General features: G+C 38.0%; 1 protein-coding gene and 1 long non-coding RNA gene across 11 annotated transcripts in view; one reads left to right on the forward strand and one right to left on the reverse strand.

Moving 5' to 3' along the window:
- Window positions 1-9,700, forward strand: part of SLIT2 (slit guidance ligand 2) — a 260,339-nt gene extending 250,639 nt beyond the window's left edge. For 7 of the 10 annotated variants that reach the window (XM_068188767.1, XM_068188770.1, XM_068188768.1 and 4 more), the window contains 3 exons: window positions 2,273-2,561; window positions 6,549-6,760; window positions 7,851-9,700. In XM_068188767.1, the coding sequence (XP_068044868.1) occupies window positions 2,273-2,561; window positions 6,549-6,760; window positions 7,851-8,092 (743 nt within the window). In that variant the 3' untranslated portion in view covers window positions 8,093-9,700. Of the gene's footprint in view, window positions 1-2,272; window positions 2,562-6,548; window positions 6,761-7,116; window positions 7,206-7,850 lie in introns of all 10 variants that reach the window. The other 3 variants (XM_068188773.1, XM_068188775.1, XM_068188776.1) reach the window with 3 other exon arrangements.
- An 11,077-nt stretch (window positions 9,701-20,777) lies between these two features.
- On the reverse strand, window positions 20,778-22,660 carry LOC137473460 (uncharacterized). Its single transcript, XR_010998818.1, has 2 exons — window positions 21,770-22,660; window positions 20,778-21,631 (listed from the first exon to the last, which is right to left on the reverse strand). It is a non-coding gene; the product is annotated as an uncharacterized lncRNA (long non-coding RNA).
- Between the last annotated feature and the right edge of the window lie 263 nt (window positions 22,661-22,923).

Raw genomic sequence — 22,923 nt, forward strand, 5'->3', positions numbered from 1 at the left:
CAAAACAGACTCAACTTGAAGAAATTAATTTAATGTATTACCAGTCCAAATCACAGGAGGATAAGGAGAGGTAAAATATTTCTTAAAGACACCTTCCCCCAACCCTTCCCTCCTTCTCAGGCTTAACTTTCCCCCCCCCCCCCCCAGTTCTCTATCTCCTTCTACAAGCAATGCAGGCACATGAGGAATATGGGTTATGGTCAATTCATCACATTGTTTCTGCCAATGCTTCCTCCTCAGAGAAAGGATTCCTTCCCCTCTTCCATTTTGGTGTCCCTCCCCTGGGAGACAGTTCTCCACAAACTGCTCCTGCTTGGCTCCCTTGTTTCCCATGGGATGCAGTTCTTCAGGAACAGGCTGCTCCAGCATGGGTCCCCCACAGGGTCACAAGTCCAAGGAAAATCTGCTCCAGTGGGGGCTCCTTTCTCCGCAGGTCCTGCCAGAAGCCTGCTCCAGCACAGGCTTCCTATGGGGTCACAGTCTTCCCTCAAGCATCCACCTGCTCCAGCATGGTCTCCTCCATGGGCTGCAGGTGGATCTCTGCTCCCCTGTGAACATCCATGGGCTGCAGGGGCACAGCTGCCTCACCATGGGCTGCATGGGAATCTCAGCTCCAGTACCTGGAGAACCTCCTCCCCCTCCTGCTTCACTGACCTCAGCGTCTGCAGAGCTGTTCCTCAAATATTCTCACTCTTCTCTGGTCACATCTACACAATTTCTCTTTTGGGTTTTTTCCCTTTATAGATATGTTATCACATAGCTGTTGCTACCATCACTGATTGGCTTCGCCTAGGCAGACTTGACAGGTCCATCCTGGAGCCAGCTGGCATTGGCTCTCTTGGATACACTGGACACTTCTGGCAGCTTCTTGGAGAAGTCTGGTCACACAAACCCCATACACTTACTTAACTGATAAGATGAAAGAAGATTAGGCTCTTCAACAGTATGGATACAATATTGTTCATTTCTATAATCACTGAAGCCTAGCACAAATGAAATTACAATAACCTCTAAATGAAAGGCAGGTCTACTTCATTAGGTTACACAGTATTTCTTCATGACTCTTAACTGTTCAGAGTAATATGGAAAGTTATTAGAAGAATATAGAAAGTTATTAGAACCAGTTTACATGGTCGAGGAGCAACTATGCAGAACATTGCTGCTTTCTTGTCATTATTTCAGTACCAGAATGAAAATTGTTGATTTTGTCTAGGAATAAACCTATGCAGCTAATAAAAATATTTATTTTCAGGTAAACAGATCCTTTTTAACGCTCAGTGCACGTTGATTTCCTTTACTTGTGAATCTCAGGACTCATTTGGGCATTTGTGTATTCCTTATTAGAAAGCATTATTTTAAGGACTATCTGCTATACGCTAATATGTTGGCAATAAGTTCAAAGAAAACAAAAAGCAGGGGGTAGGAGTAGAAGAACTTCTGGTTTACAAGAAAAAGTTTTATTGTAAAGTTCCTTCTGAATTATTCTCGAATGATTATAACAGCATAAGTCCATCACATACACCTACTGCTCTAATTACACCTGTAACAACTATAGACTGTAACAGAGGAATTACTCTGAAAATGGTCACCACTGGGGACATTTGCATTATCTAAAAGCGTATACACATAGTAGTTGGATGCTGAAGTATTTTTTATTGATTGTTTTAGACTGTAATGGCAAACTATTAATGTCTTTTAGTTTTATTTTATTAGTCTGTTTTTGAGACATGCTAAACAAAAGTATTTTTGTTTTTGGAACCTCAACTTGTTAAACTATCCTTTACAAGAAATTTTCCACAGCAAATCCTCACATTTGAAATGTGTACGCTAGCTCCATTTTGATGAGCTGGTCCTACTAAATTCTTCTGGATTTGAGTATCTTAGCTTACAAAAAAAATGATATATCAGCTGCTAAATTTCAACAACCTTTGTTTTTCTGGGATTCAGAAACTGTGTGCTATCCTGGACTTAAGTGCACTAGGTCAAAACCAGGCAAAGCTGACCTTTTCACAGCTCTGAGCTTCCTTTCTGGTGAAGCCTTATATTCGTCTCTTAAGCATGCCTTAGAGACTTACAGGTTTGGAGCTGGTTTACACGCATGCCTGACAACCAGGAAAATTTCCAAATTGTTTGGAATTTGGTTTTAGTTTGAATAGCTAAGAATAATTAATTTAGAAGAAACAGTCCTTTAAAAGTGTTTTAAAAATGGAGAAAATGGTATAGAAAATTGTGAGACTATTACACTGATTATTTGCTATTATTAATTTCTTAGGCATGCCTGTGAAAAATAACATAGCAGCTTTGCGCCAGTCGCCAGGGCAGAACGGCACTAGCTTCCACGGTTGCATCCGTAATCTGTATATCAACAGTGAACTCCAGGACTTCAGAAATGTGCCCCTGCAAGTGGGAATTCTGCCAGGTTGTGAGCCTTGTCACAAGAAGGTTTGTGTGCATGGCACATGCCATGCTACCAGCCAGTCAGGCTTCTCCTGTGAATGCGAAGGAGGATGGACCGGACCACTCTGTGATCAACAAACTAACGACCCGTGTCTCGGAAATAAGTATGTCCTTCCTCAAGAAAAAACAGTAATATAATATGCACATAAGTCTCCTGTGATGTGTATTTGTTTTCATAAAAGTTCACACTTGCAAGAAGCAACATAACCTGGGCATGTAAAAGTGAAACAGCATCAAGGGTTTAGCATATATTCTTTCCATAAACCTAATGAGGGAAAGCCCCCAGTTCAGGGGAGCAGATTCACACATCTCACTGGAGTTCTGCCTAAAGCCTGGGAGGTGCTCTTGCATACTTCTGTATGGGCTTCTTTTGTAATGAGATGCACTGATGCAACTGTGGGTATGACCCTTGGCACAAAAATAATTTTGAAGTAGTTGCAAATGGAAAAAAACACCTATTTTCTGATTTTCAGTTTTAAAGAATTAGGTAATTAAACCATTAATATTAATAATAATAATATTCTCTACTTTGTTTTTGAAAAATGATACAATGGACATACCTAATATTTTATATTTTCAGAGTACCCAGGTTTTAGGAGGAAAATAGATTTCAATCTTTATGGCGAACTTCTGTTTAAGTCTGAGTGTGGTAATTCTATTTACTGATTTGAGCAGAAAAATTTAGTTTAGATATTTATATATGTCTATAGAAAGATTCTTGTATATAAATGTGTGGAGATAGAAAAAGTTATTTATAATTTTGTGTATGGTAGTGTTGATATCTATGCATATTCATCTTTCAAATTTACTGTAGAGACAGATTCTATTTGGGTTCATGGACTCCCAGCACAAGATCAGAAATTTCAGAAGTTCAACATTATTTTGTGTTTATTGATCCTGGGCAGCAAGATGCCATTCTGTCTGTCCTTACCACTGTCCTTATTACAGCTTGGCAAACATTTTTGGTTTTTTTTTTTTCCTTTTTTTTTCATTTAAAGCAAGCCCGTTTGGGTCTTTTGGCTGCTGCTTTTTCAGTGCAGCATTTGCCGATGTAATTTTTTACTTTTAAGGACCAGTGGCCTAAGTTTTCTAAGAGATTCTAATAAGATGATTTTCAATTCCCATACAAAATGATGTTTGAATCATCTTTTCCCATAGTCTGTGAAGAGTCTGACCTTTTAAAGTTTTATACAGCAGTTAGCATGCTTTGCAACACAGTTTTATTCATACTGGTTATAGACTCTTCCAATACCGTTAAAGTTTTGAACTCTTCCCAGAGCTAGAGAAGTCAGGTTTTGAAGGATATCACTACAGCATTACAGCATTTAATTTTTTATTGGTCTTTTTTTTTAGGCTGTCCTCTTTCACAGTAACTTTAAAGAAAGGTAGTCACAGAAGGTTATAAAATGCAAATGTGACTTTATATTTCAATACTTCAGGATTAAAAAATAACATCAAACTGTATCCACCAGTTCTACTATCAGAAAAGCCAGAGAGTTTCTTTAAACTGTCCTTGAAATATTAGATTTTTCATTGTTGCTTGTAACTGTGCACATTATCACCCAAACTGAGTGCTTTTTTGCAGCAAATTATGAAGTTATCAGTATCAGATGTAGGCAGTATCAGAGACAGAAGTAAGTGAGCACAGTGTTAATATTTTGTTTACTCTTCAAAGTGTTGGATTTGTTTCAGCTGAATACAGTGCTGTGAGCTTTTAAGAGAGAAAGCCAAACCAATTTTTTTTTTTTTTTTGGAGTAGAGGAGGGCTTTGTTGTTCTTTACTCCCTGGGGATTTTCATTCTGTATTTCTTGATTTATCTCTAAATTGTCTATTGAATAGATGCATTTTATCCATCTAAAACAGTTTGACATTCTGCTTTATCTGAGAAACAGAATTGTCACTGTGATTTCTGTTTCAAAAATGTAGGTGATCTTTTAGTTGTACATCATGAAAAGGCTTAAGACACATTTACTTTACCTACATCTAGGTGCTTGAATTCAAAATATAGTGACCAAAGTTTGTTCTCTAGTCAGTAAAGGAATAAGCACATTTCAAAAGAATAAATAAGATCTCAGGTTGTCTAATCATCCTCTAGATAAGCTCATTTCTCCTCATGACTGACTGTGTCTGGAGCTTATGGCAATTATACATCCAACTTGAGTGCCTGACACAGGTACCTAAAATTAGATGAGATGAAACTGTGCCCGAGAGTTTGCACTTAGCTTGATGTTCCTTTCAGTACAGTCTGAAGATGAAATTTAGAGCTTCAAAGAGCAGGTTGAAACAAATTATGAGAGTTGGCATTAGCTAAAATTTAACCATCTTCTAAGTCAAAGCAAAACTTTACCCAAGATCTTGACACAGATTGCTTTGATATCTAAAGACTGTATAGAGTATAGCAGGATGTCGGTGCCAGCTGAGTAACTTTGTAGATCAGATGTCCTAAAAGTGGATGTTTTATAAATGGTGAAAACATCAAATGCTGAACATAATGAAAAATAAACAAAAGCTATCTGCCCCATGATACTGTCTAAGCCTTCCATTTTGAATTGCTAAATAGCAGTTTTGAAATATCAGACTTCAACCACAGGAATAATTTTTAATTTTTGTAGAGAATGTAGTTGCTTCAAAATACAGACTAATAGAGAAGTAGGAGATGCTTAAACTATTAGTTTTATATTTGCAGGTTTTAATCCTAGATTGGTTATGTTATCCTAAAAAATTCAAAATGAGATGTTGCTCTTTTCAAAATGAGATATTGCATCTTAATAAAATTCTTCTTTTAAGATGACATGCAATTTTAGATGAGTTTTTGCTATCTTCAAATTGAAGCTAATTATTTTATTTTAGATCAAATGGGATTTTTATATTTTTAAATCTCAATTTTTCATTTATTAAGGTGGCTGTCATAACATACTAAGGAGGTTGTGAGTTCAAGAGTTGTACATAACAGAGAGGAAAAACATTAGAGAGCAGAAACATCAGGAAGGATGACTTGTATGTTGGGATTTCATTCCTCCTCACAGAGGAATTTTCACTGTGATCTCCCTAGGAAACAGTATTTAGATAGAAAATTTTTCTATGGAAACAACAGTTACAGAGAATAACAATATTTTTGGAAGGAAGTTTTTGATCCTGTGCTGCCAAATGTGGAAAGGGAAGTAATTTTATTCCAAGTCATTGGTGATGGTTTCAGAAGATGAAATCCCCTGATGTTCAGCTTACAGCTAGGAACAAATAATTAAGGATCCTCTTTTTGGGAAACACCACCTCTCTCTCCAAGAGAAGTAAGACCAGCTGTGTGTTCCCATACTACTGTACGTCAAAACTTAGCAGATGCAGATTAACTCACAATCTTTTTTGCATTAACAACAAATTTTGAGCCTGCCCCAAATGTTTATCAAAGCTCAACTGGGAAATTAGCTGTTTTAATTACTTTGGGTGAGACTTGACAATGCACAGCCTCACCTAGTGTGAGGTTTGGTATGAATTCTGGGGAGTGCTGTTGCCTTGCAGTGAAGCACAAAACTGCCTCAGACATTACAAGACCCTGCTACTTGCAGTTGGCAACACAGACTAATATATTTGAAGGGAAAACACATGTTCAACTTGAAACTGCCATTGCTCAGGTCAGAATAGTTTCTCTTAGGAAGTGCCTGACCTGTCTTTGTGCTGGGAGCCCCATATTTCATGAGTGACAATATGGAGTTTCTTTTAAATGATACATGAACCAGAATTTCAGGTGAGTTTCTTTTTTCTTTGGCTTGATTTTGCTGTGTTTTTCTCAAAAGCATGCTGAAAATTTAGGTAGACAGGAAATGTTGTTTTTAATAACTGTGGCCTGTAAAATTTTTCCATAACACATCTACAGTGGCTATTTTCTGGTGAGAGGGAATTCTGTACTTCAGCTTGTTTTGTGTAAACCTGCATACCAATTATAAACCACTTCACTGCATCTCACTGAAAAAGTCCATTAGAAACAAAAGCAATTTCTTCTAAGTACAGTCCAAAGTATTTGTAGTTAATGTTGCTTAGCCTCAACTTCGATGAATAATTTATTGTTATTCTCTTGGGCTTGTTTCCCCTGTAGATGTGTGCATGGTACCTGCTTGCCGATCAATGCATTTTCATACAGTTGTAAATGCCTGCAGGGACATGGGGGAGTCCTCTGTGATGAAGAGGAAATGCTGCTTAACCCCTGCCAATCCATCAGGTGTAAACATGGCAAATGTAGGCTTTCAGGACTTGGGAAACCATATTGCGAATGCGGCAGCGGATACACGGGGGACAGTTGTGATAAAGGTAAAAAAAAGTCATTCATCTTGTTGTGGTCTTAGAAAATAGGCTTTTTCAGTAAAACATGAACAGCCAAACACATGAACAACCAAAAACATGACCAATTTTTATTTTTTCCACAACACACACATTTGTTGCTTTTTTTTCTACCATAAGAATATATCTTGATGAGAGAAAAACCAAGCCTTTCCCATGAATTTGTTTGCATTTTGAGGATTTTTTCATCAAACGTTTTGCTGTGAAAACATTTCTTCTTTTTTTTGCCTTTATTCAGAAACACATTTTTACTATATTTAACTATTACCTTTTACCTGCTGTATCTTTCTGTATTTATTGTTTCTCTACCTTCTGCAACTGAGAAGCCAAATCCAATGATTCTGCTCCTAGTTTTATCACAAACTCTACTTTTGACCTCTCAGCTTCAACTGATTTATCACAGCGAATTATGCAGGTGAGATGGATGAAAACAGGATGACTTTTCCCCCTACCTTTTTCTTTTTCCTTTGTCTATCAAAGCTCCCCCTCTCCCTCTTTTTCCTTTACCCCAGATGGCATTTATTTTGTATTGTACATAGATGTGAATAGAAGAATATGGTTGTAGAACTTTTAACAGATGTCTCATTTTTAGCTGCCTTTATACCTCAGTAATTTATGAAGTTAGCGAACGTAACTTATATTAAATAAGAGTTTGAATAATATTAAACTCCAGGTCTAATAAATTAAATTGCATGCTCTCTGAAACATTTCCCTATGGTAAACAGAACCAGCTGCAAGCAGTGTAGCAACAGAAGATGTGTATTTTTATAAAAGAGGAAAAGATTTAAGCTTCCAATTTTCTTGTCATTGTAATAGCTTCGTATTTATGGTTTACATATACATAATTTAAGCTTTACCGAAAATAAGAGGTATAGGGAATGAAACCCAGCATTAATCACATTACGTTTGGAAGAACCACTGGTTTCCAATACACAGTCTCAGTCGAACTTTAAAATACCAATCCCAACTGCAAATAGTAACACAGCATCTTCCTGTGTTACACATTCTTTGACCCGTGTCTCAAAATTGTATCTCTTATTTTAAACGTTGTTTCCCACAGAAATCTCTTGTCGAGGGGAACGAGTCCGAGATTACTACCAAAAGCAGCAAGGGTATGCTGCGTGCCAGACGACCAAGAAGGTATCGAGACTAGAATGTAAAGGCGGGTGCTCAGCCGGGCAGTGCTGCGGGCCACTGCGGAGCAAGAGGCGGAAATACTCCTTCGAATGCACTGATGGGTCGTCGTTTGTGGACGAGGTTGAAAAAGTGGTGAAGTGTGGCTGTACAAATTGTCCCTCCTAAGTGTCCCTGTCACACTTGTCTTTTGAAAATGTTGTATACTTATTGACCGTGTCGGACTAATTAATGCTTCATAGTGGAAATATTTGAAATATATTGTAAAATACAGAACAGACTTATTTTTATTATGAGAATAAAGACTTTTTCTTCATTGAAAAAAAGATTCAAGTGCTTGAACTGAGACTTCTCATACCCAAGAGGAGCTTTGAAGAAAAAAAAAAAAACAAAAACCTGATAACATTGCAGCAGAAATGGGAAACTTTAACTGCTTTTAACATGGATTCTTCTTTATAACATGCTGAAGATACACTGACACTATACACATGTGACTTTCAACTTAACAGCTCAGAGATGAAATACTGACCAGAACACGAGGCTTGTTTTTTCACTTTCGTATCAGTCTATTTTATTGTCTTGGCAGACCATTCCAATCACTTACCTATGGATGAGGAAGCTTTATGAGCAAAAAGAATCAGATTATGCAGAAATAACAATTGTTTGAAATACATTTTGTCTTTTGGAATTATTAAGCATCTTGAGAAGATGGTGTCTCATTTAATGAATGGGAAATAGGAGATACAAGAATATACTATAATCCTGAAATCTCCTGATGATGTGTACTTTTATGTCAGCATGTTAGCAAAAGAAGCATAAAAAAGTGTTTATCTTCCCTTTTACAGTATTAATTTTTTGTAATATAAATGTTCTGGGGATGATAAAATAGATTATTGATGGATAAATTAGTAATAATATGGATTTCTGTTTCTATGAGTTCTAAACAACTCTATACAGTATTGGGTTTCATTGAGAAATATTTATTGTATCAAAGTACATTGTACTTAACCCTTTTAGGCCATCCCTTTTACTGTTTTTCAATGCTTTAATATATATTAATTTATATTTGTCCCAGTATTTTTGTAATTTTTTTAAAGGACTTAAAAATCAAGATTTTTTTGCAATAGAACTAACGTAGCATGTCGTCTTGGGGTAAATGTTTTCAGTCTGTTTTTTCCTTTCCATTCCCTTTTACTTTTCCTTAGAATCTGACCACTTGGTGTCACTGAATAGAAAGTGGTGACAATTTGCTGTTTCACATATAGCTGATATTCAGGACACCTTCCAAGAAACTGTAATATATTACAGAAAATGTCTTTACACTAGATGGCAATTGTAGAGAAGTTAATTTTCCCTATATACAGTACTGACAGAAAATAAGATGGCGTGTAGAAAATTCCATTAGAAGATAGATCTTTATAAATTAATATTCCCATGGAGCTCTTTACCTTTTTTATAAAAAAGAAAAAAGGCTGTGCTATCAAAAAACTGTGATTTTTCCCCAAATAATAAAACTACTTTCCTGCCCTAATGTTCCCCATGTTAACATGTTGCTGCTAAATTATAATGTAGAACTGGTAAACAATAGTGGGTTGTGTTCTTCTTTCAGTAAAACCCAGGGTACCCTGTAAAAATGCAGATGTTTTTTCAATTTTATTTTATTATTTTTTTTACAAAAGAGTTAGATGTACATGTGTAATGCAGTGTGCTTTGTCATATTTGGACTGATATCAGTAATGCTACTGATGTTTGTAAATTAAACAGATATTTACTTCATTAACAGCTTTTATTTGTATTCTTCTGAGAAATTTAAATTGTCTAGCAGCCTTTAATTAAACATCTGTTCCAAAGAATATTTGGTAAAAAAAAAGAATAAAACCCAACCCTAAATCTAGTGTATTCCTTGCTGAAAATCTGAAGAAGGAATTGACTTGGGATAATTACACCTAGAGGCAGTGACATCTGAAAATGAATTATGTACTTAGATGAACTTACACCAAAACTAAGAAAACTACTTATAAATACAGTACACTGCAGGAAAAGGCAATTTGAGTCTATCCTAATACTTTAGTGGTTGTAAAAATGGCAATTTGACAGTTGTTCTAGCAAGTAATATGATTCTTTAGAGGGATTCAGTTTCACAAATATTTGACTAAGTATTTTAATTTTAAGCAATTGGATGGGATGATACTTAACCGGGTTTATTTTCTCTAATATATTTTTTACAAATAATTCTGTGTTTATTTTGCTTAGTCTACTTTAGAATTTGTCTAAATATCCAGTGAAACAGCCTTTGGTGTGCGGGCTTCTTTGCAGTTTCTGTGACTGCTAAAAATCTGCTGTAAATAGGGGTAGCTTTGAGGAAACAGAAGATGTTTTTGCCTAACAGTCCTTAAACAATATTCTTGGGTATAGAAAGATCTCTGGGAGATCAAAGTCCCTGTATCTGGAGCTGGATTGCTTTCTGTCCTCATCTTGACAGAGAAAGATGAACTTTGCAATGGTATTCAAGAAATAATGGCAGCTACTGGTGATCTTGAGGTCGTCAAGAGAGGGGCCTTTTGTGGCCTCCAAGCAGAACTAGAAAAATTAGAATAGAATAGAGGAAGGAAAGAAGGAAGGAAGGAAGGAAGGAAGGAAGGAAGGAAGGAAGGAAGGAAGGAAGGAAGGAAGGAAGGAAGGAAGGAAGGAAGGAAGGAAGGAAGGAAGGAAGGAAGGAAGGAAGGAAGGAAGGAAGGAAGGAAGGAAGGAAGGAAGGAAGGAAGGAAGGAAGGAAGGAAGGAAGGAAGGAAGGAAGGAAGGAAGGAAGGAAGGAAGGAAGGAAGGAAGGAAGGAAGGAAGGAAGGAAGGAAGGAAGGGAGGGAGGGAGGGAGGGAGGGAGGGAGGGAGGGAGGGAGGGAGGGAGGGAGGGAGGGAGGAAGGGAGGGAGGGAGGGAGGGAGGGAGGGAGGGAGGGAGGGAGGGAGGGAGGGAGGGAGGGAGGGAGGGAGGAAGGAAGGAAGGAAGGAAGGAAGGAAGGAAGGAAGGAAGGAAGGAAGGAAGGAAGGAAGGAAGGAAGGAAGGAAGGAAGGAAGGAAGGAAGGAAGGAAGGAAGGAAGGAAGGAAGGAAGGAAGGAAGGAAGGAAGGAAGGAAGGAAGGAAGGAAGGAAGGAAGGAAGGAAGGAAGGAAGGAAGGAAGGAAGGAAGGAAGGAAGGAAGGAAGGAAGGAAGGCCCACCCAACACCCCAAACCCAGCTTTGTCACCTGCCCTCTGAAGAAAAACAAGGCACCTACATCAATGGTGATTCAGCTTTCCTTAGCCCCCTTTCTCAACACCTCATGCATCTTGAAGCATCACAAAGTGCCACTGTGCATGACAAGAGATAACTCCCTCAATGGGATGGGTCATCCTAACGCCTTTCTAATACATGATACTGCTGTAATAGGCTGCCTTCTCCCTGTGTTCCCTGAAAGGGAAATGAGTATCTGAAGGAACTGTCACTTTAGGTATCACTACCACAGTGGAGAATTTAGTTCTCTGCAGAACACTCCAGACACAGGTGTTCATTTAAAAACATAAGTCATGCAGCTTTTAACACACAGCTTAGGGATTAGGTTTTTCTAGTGTCTGCTACCTCCTCTAGGAATCACTCTCATACAGTCTGCTTTTAATATATTGAATAAAATCCATGAAATGCATTGGATCTGAAGGATTTGGCTCAGTATCGTGGCCAAGTTCTCACTTCAGTTCAGCACAGCATACAATTAGAATTCTTCTTTCATTAGAAACTAAGAAAAATAAAACTTGGAGATTCCATCATTTTCTGCCAGTGTTCTTAAAAGCTGTTAAAAAGAGAAAACACATGAATACTGCTTAATTTGTACTGGTTCACACACAGCTCTTACTGTCATCTAACAGATGACAAAATTGTGAAAGAGCATGAAAAAAGACCATTCTTGAATAAAGCTAACTAAAGACATTGCTTTTTTGTTAACACTGAAAGTAGAACAATTCAGAACAGCAGCTATCACACATTCTGCAGAACCAGATTCTGCAGTCTGTGTTAACTTTTCTGGGGCAAATGGATATTTGAGGAATAAAAACACTGTTCTAAGCAAACCAATGGTAGGCTATGAACGAGCTTTGAGTTCATTTTATAAGATCTATTGTAGTAACAATTTTGTCTTCTTCAGAGCCTTAGTATTACAAGAATCATAGTAATATGAGGATGCTCTGTTTAGGTGCCACAATATAACACCTACATGATGTTATGAGGGCATTTGCTTGGAAAGAGGAACATGAAGAGGTTTTGGAAATGACAAAAAGTCTGGCAGGCCTAATAATCCATAGAGTACTTGCAGGGATGGGAGCAAGGCACTAGAGTAAGTGGATTGCCACCATGTTAATTTTGATGAGAGGGTGACTTAAGATGTGGTGACTAAGGTGATGACTAAGACATGAGAGAGAGAGAATGTTACAGAAAGGAGTTCCCTCTTAAGAAAATGCCCAGAAGTTATGGAAAACTGTCAGGTCTTGGGAGCTGTTTGTATTGAAGCTCTTTTTGGGGGCTTTATCTGTTGCTGCTTGAAACTCAGATGTTTTGAAAACCCCTTTACAGTTCTGGCAAACACATACTTGATTTTTCTGTCTTGAGCTAACCCTGTTATTTGATCAAAAGTGTATCTTTCCAAAGCAATTCAGAATCCCATCTTTTGGTTCCTTTCTTCTCCTTTGGAAGCAAATGTTATTCCTGCAGTAGCTCATTAGGCATGCAAGTGTCTGTGCTTCAGCCATCCCACCTTACCGTGGAGAGCCTGGCACATAATTTCAGTTCCCATGAAGTGCAGTACACCAGCTGAGCCATTCAGGATTCTTGGTTTTTAGAAGTATCTATAGACAGAGCTGGTACCTCCAATCTATTTAAGATTCCTGGAGTAGAAATCAGAATATCATTGGTAGTTGTGACTACGTAGGGGCTGTCAGGAGTACGTTAAAACTGAAGTGTTTGCCTGCATGCCTGGAGAGCCCGCTCTTTCACTGTATTCCCAATGTATTGTGTTCCTGGGAGAGTGGGAAGTCATGCTCATCCTTTCTAAAATATTTTAGAATAAAGGGATTTAGTGTCCTTCTGTAAATAAATTGTCTAGGCTGGAAATCATAGGCCTCTTTGGCCCTCAGCCAGGTTAAACTACGTATGTATACCTTAACATCAACCATCATCTTGGACACCAATGGATTTTGATGTTAAAAAAAGTGAATAAATCTTGCTCTCAGTTTAATGAAACACAGATGGGAAAAGCAAACTAAACAGAGAGTTAACAGCTCCATTCACTAGTCTCCTGGGCTCCATGTGATTAAATCAGAGTTGGAGGGTATGTTCCTGCTGCTGCTGTTCTGGCCAGTGTCCGCAGGGGTGATGGCCGGCAAAGAAGAAGTATTCTGTCAGAGCTGCACGTCATTTCTCAAACTGAGAAAGAACAGTCATCTCACTGAACAGCAAGACTTCTGGCTGTCCACAGTCTCAGCAAATACACTCCAGCTCTACAGCATGACACCCATGCTGCAGGAATTTTGCTCAGCCATGGGAACAGGCTTTAAAACTGCCTCCCAGATCCATAACATCATTTCAGAATGCTGATCTTAGTAGTGTTTTCTGGTCTTTACAACTCCATCCTTTTATTTCATTCTAGATTAGAGGGAAAAGCCTCAGTGTTCTCAATCACTTCCTTATACTACATACAGGAAATTGAGACTTGCTTTTTTTGTTCCTGTTTTAGATATGCATTAACATTTGTAGAGGGATCAGAAAACCTGCTTTAGAGAAGGTTATACATCCAGATATAGAGATAAAACATTATAATGGCCTTTATAATTCAGAAAAATGTTAAACTAGCTCCTCTGAAACAATCTGACAGCCATAGAGTGATATAAACTTACTCATTTTGTGGATTTTTAGACTTACACCAGGGGAATTGTTATCTGGTTTTGACTGCTACTAGTGATACTTTTTTAAAAATTCTCTTTAGGATACTTTCCATATCACAAGAGACAAGTAAAGATAGGATTAATGTGCCTGGGTTGCTTATTCTGACATTAAAGTTCCTTAAAATTATCCAGTAGCCTTTCTTCAGGACATTTTTATTCTTTCTCATCGTTTTTAACATTCTAGTCTTCAATCTGTTGTTTCTATGAAACTTTGTCAACTTTGTTTAATTTCCAGAACAGATTTAATGCTTCCAGAGAGAGGAAAAGGATACTCTCTTTTTCCTACAGCTGTGCCTAAAATCTCTCACAGAACATCTTTAGAAGTATAGTATGTTTTTTTTCAAAGTCCTTTGAGACTAGGTCAAATTGAGCTGGTTTTACTGCAAACTTGGTTGGGTTTTTTTTTCTTTTGCTTCTGATTAGCTGTGTTTATTTAATCACATTTATGTGTTTCTGCTATGGTAACAGCAATAAAGAGGAGTACCTTCTGACCTATGCTTTAGAAGTTGCTTGATGTTTGGGAATAGCCAGTTTAAAGAGTCTGAGATTTGCCTGTTCTCTCTTCTCTTTCCTTTTTTTTGTGGTTTTTTTTTTTTTTTGTTGGGTTTTTTGGGTGTTTTTTTTTTTGGTGTTTTTTTTTGTTTGTTTGTTTGGTTGGTTTTTTTGTTTTGTTTTGTTTTGTTTTGTTTTCCACTGGATCTCCTTCCCTAATGGTTCACCCATTTTTGTAGTTTTATGCTTATTTTGTAGAGGAAAGGTAAAAACATGAGATATTGTCAATAGTAAATAAAGATGACCACAGAAGACACATAGATCTACACAGAATATCCACAAGCAAGATCATGTGTCACAGCACATACTCCTTTCTAAATTAGAAAAAAAAAAAAGTCAACAAAAAACCGAAGCTTAAATGTGAGAAGCAAATGGTTTAAGTCCCAAGTGATCAAAACAGTGCTCATCATTCATTATCACAAACCACCGACCAGCCCTTGGCATTCATGCTTTCTCTCCTGCTCCAGGCACTCCAGACACTGCTTGCTTCTCCTTTCCCACCCACCTGACTCCAGGCCTGACTGTGCCTGCCATTCCCACAGCCTTCCCAGATGACACATCTTCCTTCCCATTTGCAGAAAGTACAGCAATCACCTTCCTGCTTGTGCCTTTCCTAAGATAACTTGGGGTGTCTAGTCAGGGTAAAACCCCACTCTGGTGATGGAAAGAACGCTCTCCAACTAATTAACATTTGAGTATTCAAAAATCAAGCCTTATTTATTAAACTGTTGTGGCAAAGTGCTAGTACAAATCAGTGGGAACAGTGGCTGTCAAAACATTTAAGTAATAGAACTCCCAGTCTGTGCATGGCATGGAGAATGATGCCTCTCTGTGTTCATTCCGAAAAGCAACTGTAACCAGGTTAATTGAAAGGAAGGGTAAAGAGACCTAGAACTCGCGGAAAACCTGCTCAGCAATCACATGTAAACACTACAAGCAGAAAATATGCCCCAGTTTGCCTGGCTTGTTTGGGTTTTTTACTAAGAGAACAAAGAATAAGCATTCAAATAATAGGTAAGGCATGCATGCCTGGGAAATAATGCTAACAAGGAATATTATCAAACTTTAGGCAGTGAATTCACAAGGGAATTAACTGCTGCTATTGCTTGTGTGCAACAAATACAAACATGTATTTTCAAACTTTTGTAGAAAGGACACTTACATCCCAGAAAATAGCAACCAGCTACACAAGTCATCCTACTTCATGCGGACATGAAAGAACTGTTTGGGAATGAGTTATTTTAGCAGAAGTGATCACAGTTCGTTTGAATTTCATATGGTAATTAACAGGCTTGTGAAATTCAGGAAAACAACTGTATTAGATGAGACAGAAGAAAATATTAAAGATTTAAGACATCTAGGGCCAGATTCACTGTTGCTTCAAGCAGCTTCATGCTGTTTCAGTGAAGCAAAGCAGCTGTAAACCCAACTTATCTGGCCTGAAGCCACTGCAACTCCTCTCTGCTACAGGAAAAGGAGTTTTCAGTGCACCAAACATGAGTGTGGAACTGTAGTCTGTCCTGCAGCCTATCGGCTAAAGGAGCAATCACTTGTGTAACTTTGGGAAAACATTTGTGCCCCTCTTGCTCAGCTCTGCCCTGCTGCACCATTTAACTGCTGCTGAGGATCTGTGGGAAAGGAGGTTGCTCTTCAGTGCTGCTCTCCAAGCTCCAGGGGAACAAAGAGAATTGGCAATTCCTCTTCAGCAACAGCACACAAAAATGAGACAGGAGGTCTGTAAAAAAAAAAAAAAAAAAAAAATTAAGAGAGTACTATTGTAGTAAAACTGCTTCTAGTGAAGTCATTTCTTGAAGTAATTTCTTTAGTACTCTCTCTTAAAGACTCACTTAATTGTGGCTCCATAAGAAAGACTTATGGAAAACAGATTCTTGTAAAATCTTTAGAGTGCTTGTATGTATATACACAGATATATAAGGGTAGAAAGTGCATACTTTTTTTGCTTGTTTTTCAGGATAGGAACTTATTCAGGCTTTTTGGTTCCCCTGAGCAGCAGGTATGATTAAGAATTCAAGGTAGCTGGCAGCAAGGAGGTTTGACCTAATCTATCTTGACTTTGCACTCAGTGCATTTAAATGCAGCATGTCTGTGTGGAGTACACTGTAGTTCACTGGGGTAGAGCATATCTAATTTAGTCGCATGCATGCGCTGAAATAGCTGTGTGCACATGGAGATCACTTCTTCCTTTTTTCTTTCTTTTTCCAGTTTTTTAGCCAAATTAGAGGATCAAAGCCATGTAAAACCTTTTGTAATGAAACTTGAAGCCACATGTAATGAAGCCAGATAGTTTTTCCTTTCTGATGTAAGTCTTTCCTGTTTTCAGGCATTACTATAAACCTACATCTTGGTCCAGTCTGTAACTTGGTCCAGCTTGGATTAGCTTTGCAAACAGTTTGATGAATCTGGGATGATTTATAGCTGGAGGTAGAAACAAAACAAACAACCTAAAGTTTGGCCTGCTTTATGCTCAAAATTAAGTGTAAGTGCCTACTGGCTCCTTTTGGATTTTTGTGTCTGTTCAAGTCCCAGAAGGAAAGCATCCCACTGTATCCTGGATCCAGCATGGAAAAGATACTGCAGTGGTAAATGTAAAAGTAAGCTTCACAAATATCCTTCCTTTTCTGCTAAATTTCCATTTAGACTTTAACGAGGGATTTATATAGAAGGAGATTGAGGAAAATATTTCCTCCTTAGTACCAAGAGCTGAATGCACTCATCTTTGTACAGAAGACAAGAAGTACATCAATCAAAGAGCACTTTCCATGCTATCCACAACCTTGTTCATTCACTTTTAATTCCGCTTAAAAGGAAGAAGACAAATATCAGCAGGGATCTGTTTAGCTAAAGGAAGTGTGACATTCAGAAAAATCAATAGGGATTTGCAAAGAGAGTGTGGCTTAAACTCAGCAGTGAAAAGAATGTGAGTTACAGAAGCTCTAAGAGTTCCTATTTCCTACCTGCTTCTAAGTCTAATTCAGGGAATAAGTTGATATTTGTGAAGAATAGCCTACATCTTTATTTCATAACATGGATTCTTTCAAAAATTAATCTTCACTGGGTCATATTTTTGTTCAGAAATCATGCTGGCTCTTGGTATTTCTACCTGTTACCACTGCACCTGCACCAGGTGACACTCTTATCTGGGCCAGGCCATCTTTACTTTTGACATCAGCAAGCAGAAGGGGAACAAACCAGTCCCACAAGAAACAGCTGTGCAAAATATGCCTTAAGCAAAGTCTGAATGAGCAGATGCTTTGCTCCTCTGGACCGGTGTGGGTAACACTCTGTCCCACTTAAGGGAGAAGCTCAAATGAAGAGCTGATTGAAGTTGTTTGTGTATTCCAGTATTTGGCCAGAAGGAATGGAATATTTATCTCGACACACCTTCATTGCCATATAACTAGAAAATAAAAGTATAAATAATCACAAATATTTAAAAACATAATATTGAAGCTATCTCTGATTCTTGATAAAAAAGCATTTTATGAATACAAATAAAATCACAGAAGTGTGGCCCTACACAAATTTAAACCTACAATTCTTTCTGTTATCAAAATTTTACTCCTGAGCTACAAGGATTTCAATATGTAACATATTAAATTTAAAATATCTTTTTTATTTAAAGGTATCCTAAGCAAGAGATCAGTGCTTATGTTACAACGGGTCATGTTCCTATTATTATCAATAGTGATCACTTTCAAAGGACAGATGGACATTTGAGGCTCAGTAACATTGCCACGAAATCTATCCACACCTTGTGTAAGGTCAATCATGCACAAACCCATTTAACCAATTTTTAAAATACACATGAATCCTTTAATTCATTCTAGATCTAAATGCTGTTTTTCATCCATTCGAGACATGAAAATATATATAATGGATTCAGAAAAAATTCCACATAATTATCCTGGCTGGATGTGAGATTTCCTTCAATCTTTGATCTATAATGTAGTAATGTGTCAGCTCGACCAGAGTAGTTTTTATGTGCAGGAAATAAGACAAGCTGAGTAGCTTCATGGTTAATTGATTAAAAGGTTCTAAAGAAGGTGCAAGATCAAAGAGCAACTTAATGGTTTTATGTTACTCTAGAGAACTGTTGGTCCACTTGCCTGACAAGACTGACCTTGGGCAATGAAGTAACAGACAATTAAAAAAAAAATTGCAGAACTAAAACACAGATCATATTTATCCAGTTCAGCATCCTTATTTCTGTTAGCAAGTATTAGGGGGCACACCCCAATGCTCTTAAAACAGCTTCATTTTGTTAGCCTTTTATGCTATGTGGTCTAAATATTGAGTACACAACAACAACAAAATGACACAAAATAAAACAAACAAAAAACCAGAAAAAACCCTCATAAAGGCAGAATCATGTAATGCCATGCCATTGATTAAAACAAACAAATATCAGACTATAGCTGAAGGACAATTCCATGTAGAGTCCTTGGTCTGTGGAGTCAATGAGCTTCCTCAGTGTCATCATTGGCACTGGGAAATGATGACACCTCGTAGCTTTCAAGATTGGCTCATCTTGAGAAGTACATTAGGGAATGGGAGCTGCTCTGGAGTATAATTGCTTAAAATAAAGGAGATTAAAAAAGAAATAAATAATTCATTGGCTCTTACAGAAGAATTTAAGAGGGCCATTCTCTAAATAACACTTTAAACCACTATACTTTCTGGTTAGGCTGTCATCACTGGGCCATTCAAAATTCTCATGAGCACAGTTTGGTTTATGTCTCCTGAATACAAGCACTATACTTACATTGAGGTAAAAAAGAAATACTGAGAATATCAGGGAAATAATGGCAAGAACTGCACACAAAAAAGATTTCCACAAGCTGCACCATTGCCAGAATCCAAATTTTTCTGAGTTCTGATACAGTGTGGTATTTTCTAGCCACAACCAGATAATATTTTGCTTTAATTGAACAATTAGGACAATCAGTTAAGACACCAACGCTAATAAAACCAGAGTTAGGCTCAATCTGGCACACTATTCTATTTCAGTCTGCAGTGTTGGGCTTCTGGAAAGCAGTAGTTTTCCAGATGCAGCCTCCTCTTCATGCAGAGATGGCTTCATAAATCAAAGGCACAGTTATACTAAAAAATATCACATTTTTCTCTTCTGTATTAATCTTGTTCTCCCCAAAACCAAGATAGTCTTACATGTTTTCCCATGCATTTTTTAATGCTTCTATGGATAAACTTGTCTCGCCCCAGCAAATTCTCACTTCATTACTGCGAAACAAGGCCCCGTCCTCAGGCAGCACTGCCACTGCTTCCACCTTAACAAAAACAGAGAACTCATTCTCCAGGTATTTATCTTTCCTTCAATATAATCAGGAGACCTGGGCCATGTGGCCAGAGATATCACAAGATGCCCACCACTAGGAGCAAAATTATGAAGGCATCATTGAATCTTAAAACAACTTTCCTTAAAGGAAAACTATTCTGTTAAGAGACGCCTAGGAAAGAACTTGGATAGTCTGAACTAAAGGAAAGAGAGAGAGTCACAGGAAATGGCACACGACACAGTGTCTTGGGGAGACTCCTCTCATCTGTGGATTATAAATTAATTCACACATCTGACCAGTGTGTTAATTGCACCATTCTGTGTTTTACCAGTAATGCCTTCTGTTTACAGAACATGACTTTCAGGTCAAGGATGTAGAAGTTTCCTGTTGTTGTATTTACTTAAAACAAGCAAACAACCCCCTAGGACTGCTCCTGCTGGCCTGCTTCACTTCACAAAGAAGAATATCCTATTTGAGCTGACCAGCTGACAGCTCTGGTAAGTGCCTGATAAGCTGCCTGTCCCGGGTCACCACTGAGTGGGAACTTCAGAGCCGTGTAATGGGATTATCTTTCCCACACCATTCCCAGAGAGCCCATTGTTGAAAGAGGAATAGTTTGATTCGTGGTAACAAGTCAAACACAAACCCTTGGCAAGTCAAAATAAGAAAAAATAAACAAACAAATGGAGTTTTGGCAGAATCTGGGATTTGCCCTATTTGAAATTTCTTTTTAAGCTGATGAAGAAGTTGACTGATCTGGAATGGGCCAGTACATTAAAAATAGAGCTAAAGAGTAACCCATTAAAGACTCTTCTTTTGTTTTGATAAATGATCTCTCATTACCTCAAAGGTCTTTCTTTCTTAAAGATCCTAAATAAAAAAATCCCAACCCAGCAATACATGTTTGGGATGAGGGAAAAATACAAACTGCTAAACTTTCTGTGGATGAGTCTTGAATTAGACATTTTGGAGCTTTGCAAGTACAAAATGCAGGGGATTTTTGTGATTTAAGGGCATAATAATTTTCAATGCACAAATTCCCTTTATTGGAGTATAAATGGTGCCTTGAGGGCACATAACAGCATTGAATTGGGCCTGGCAGAATCAGTTTTATTGTGTTCTACTGTGCAGAAACAATTCTTTCAGTAAAATTGTCACATGACATTTTTCAGCCTGCTCAAGTTCAGTCTTGTTATTGTAAATTACTTTGTAGTTGAGAGGTATATCCAAACATCTGTACTTAATACTGTCTTGAACCTTTTCTTTTATAATCTAAAACTCCTCTTTTTGTTTTGCTCTAGCCACTTTTGTGGCTCATATTTCCAGTATAAGCACTTTTCACAACTCTTGTCTAAATCCCAGTTTCATTTTCCAAATGATTAACAGTACTCCAAAGAGACCTATTGGAAATGGTACTTCCTGTTTTGTTTTTCTAAATCTTCTGTGGACCTGATGTGTTCCCAATGTCTTGTCACCAACAGATTGTAACTGAAGATTTGATTGTCACCTCTGCTTTTTTGGTGCTTCTATTTTTCACAGTGAAGCTGTAGCCACATTTACAGTTAAAATGCCTGTACGAGTGCATTTGGGCCTTACACCTCTTCAGCATGGTGAACCTCTCACAGTTTTGTTAGTGATCATGGTATCTTCACATGTTTTGTTTAGGCACCAGCCAAGCACCTGGGGAAATAAGGCATCATGTGGAGTCTTACAAACTTCACTAACTGAGAGGCTGGGTTAACATTGCTGGAGCAGAGGTATCACTGTAGGGATTAGCAAAAAGATTAGGCTATGAAGACATACCAGCTCAGCTAGAAGTAATTTGGGAACGCCTCATACAATATAGTGTGATTTTAAGTCTGAAATATCTCAGGATCTTGCAAAAATAAGATTTTTCTCTTATTAAAATAACCACTGAACTTTCAGATTGCAGAGGATTTCTTGTACCTACAGCCCACACACCAGGAACTGAAGAAATGCGGTGCTGAGCTGCAGTTAATAAGCCCAGTCAGACCTTGATGAGAGCTAATGAACTCCTACAGCTTCTTGCTGACTGTGTGGCACCATGCAGCTTTCTTGCCATCCTTTTTTTAATAATTTCAGGTCCAGAGGTGTCATGTTGGGTAGTTGCTGGCATGAGTCCACAGGCCTTATTAACACCAGAGCTTCTGCTCAGGGCAGTGCAGGCACACAGTGCCTCTGGACCCATGTTGGCTCTAGAAGCACTATAACATTTTAGTTGCTCTATGACCAATTTCACAGGCTCCCAAGCACAGCTGATGCTCAAAACCCATTTCCCAGGGTTTGCTCTACTAAGTGGTCAGGAAGCAGCTGTAAGAATGAAAAGGTTATAATTGCCTCAAACCGTGTTAAGATCACGAAAGGATTTTGAGCACTATGACAAACTGTATAAAGAAGCAGCTGCTCATCTGTGACCACCAAACACACCCCATTCTCAATACATCTCAGTGAATTCCTGAATTTTTGGTCATTAAGTTGAGCTACCTGACTGGAACTTGAGATGAGATAGAGGTGGTATTATTGTGTGATTACCTCAAATTAGGAAGAGGTAAACAAGCTGGGGGAACACTGATAATGAACTTAAAGAATACACAAAGAAAGCCAACTCAGCAACTGTGCTGAAATCAGCTCTGCTTGAATCCAGCAGGGAGAGGACATGGCCCACTGACTCAAAAGAAGAGGAAGACTGAGCATGGGACTAATTAGCATTGGAAACAAGGGAATCATTTAACCAGTAGAATAAGAGAACTGTGTACCCAATGAGAATTCATTCCTTTGTTTGCTAAAATGTATAAGTGGGGAGAAGTTTTGAGTGACCTCATCATCTTCACCACTAAGAAGAACAGAAGACCAATGAGACACTGTCTGGGTCCATGGGTGATGGTATCTTTCTACTTAATCCCCCCTTAATCTATTTCCATCTATCTCTCTTTACCTTATATTTACTTAACTAAAATCTGTACTATTGACTTCAGCCTATGGTGTAGTTTGCACCTTAATATGGGTAGAGGCATCTCTTTAATAATCATAATAATCAGATCTTAACAGCAGCAGTCCAGAAAACTGTATTTGTACCTGTAAAACTGAAGTATTTAGTAATATAAGCATATTTTAAAAAGCACACACATCAAAACTAGAATATGTAGA

Source organism: Anomalospiza imberbis, chromosome 4, assembly GCF_031753505.1.
Source record: "Anomalospiza imberbis isolate Cuckoo-Finch-1a 21T00152 chromosome 4, ASM3175350v1, whole genome shotgun sequence".
NCBI classification, from domain to species: domain Eukaryota; kingdom Metazoa; phylum Chordata; class Aves; order Passeriformes; family Viduidae; genus Anomalospiza; species Anomalospiza imberbis.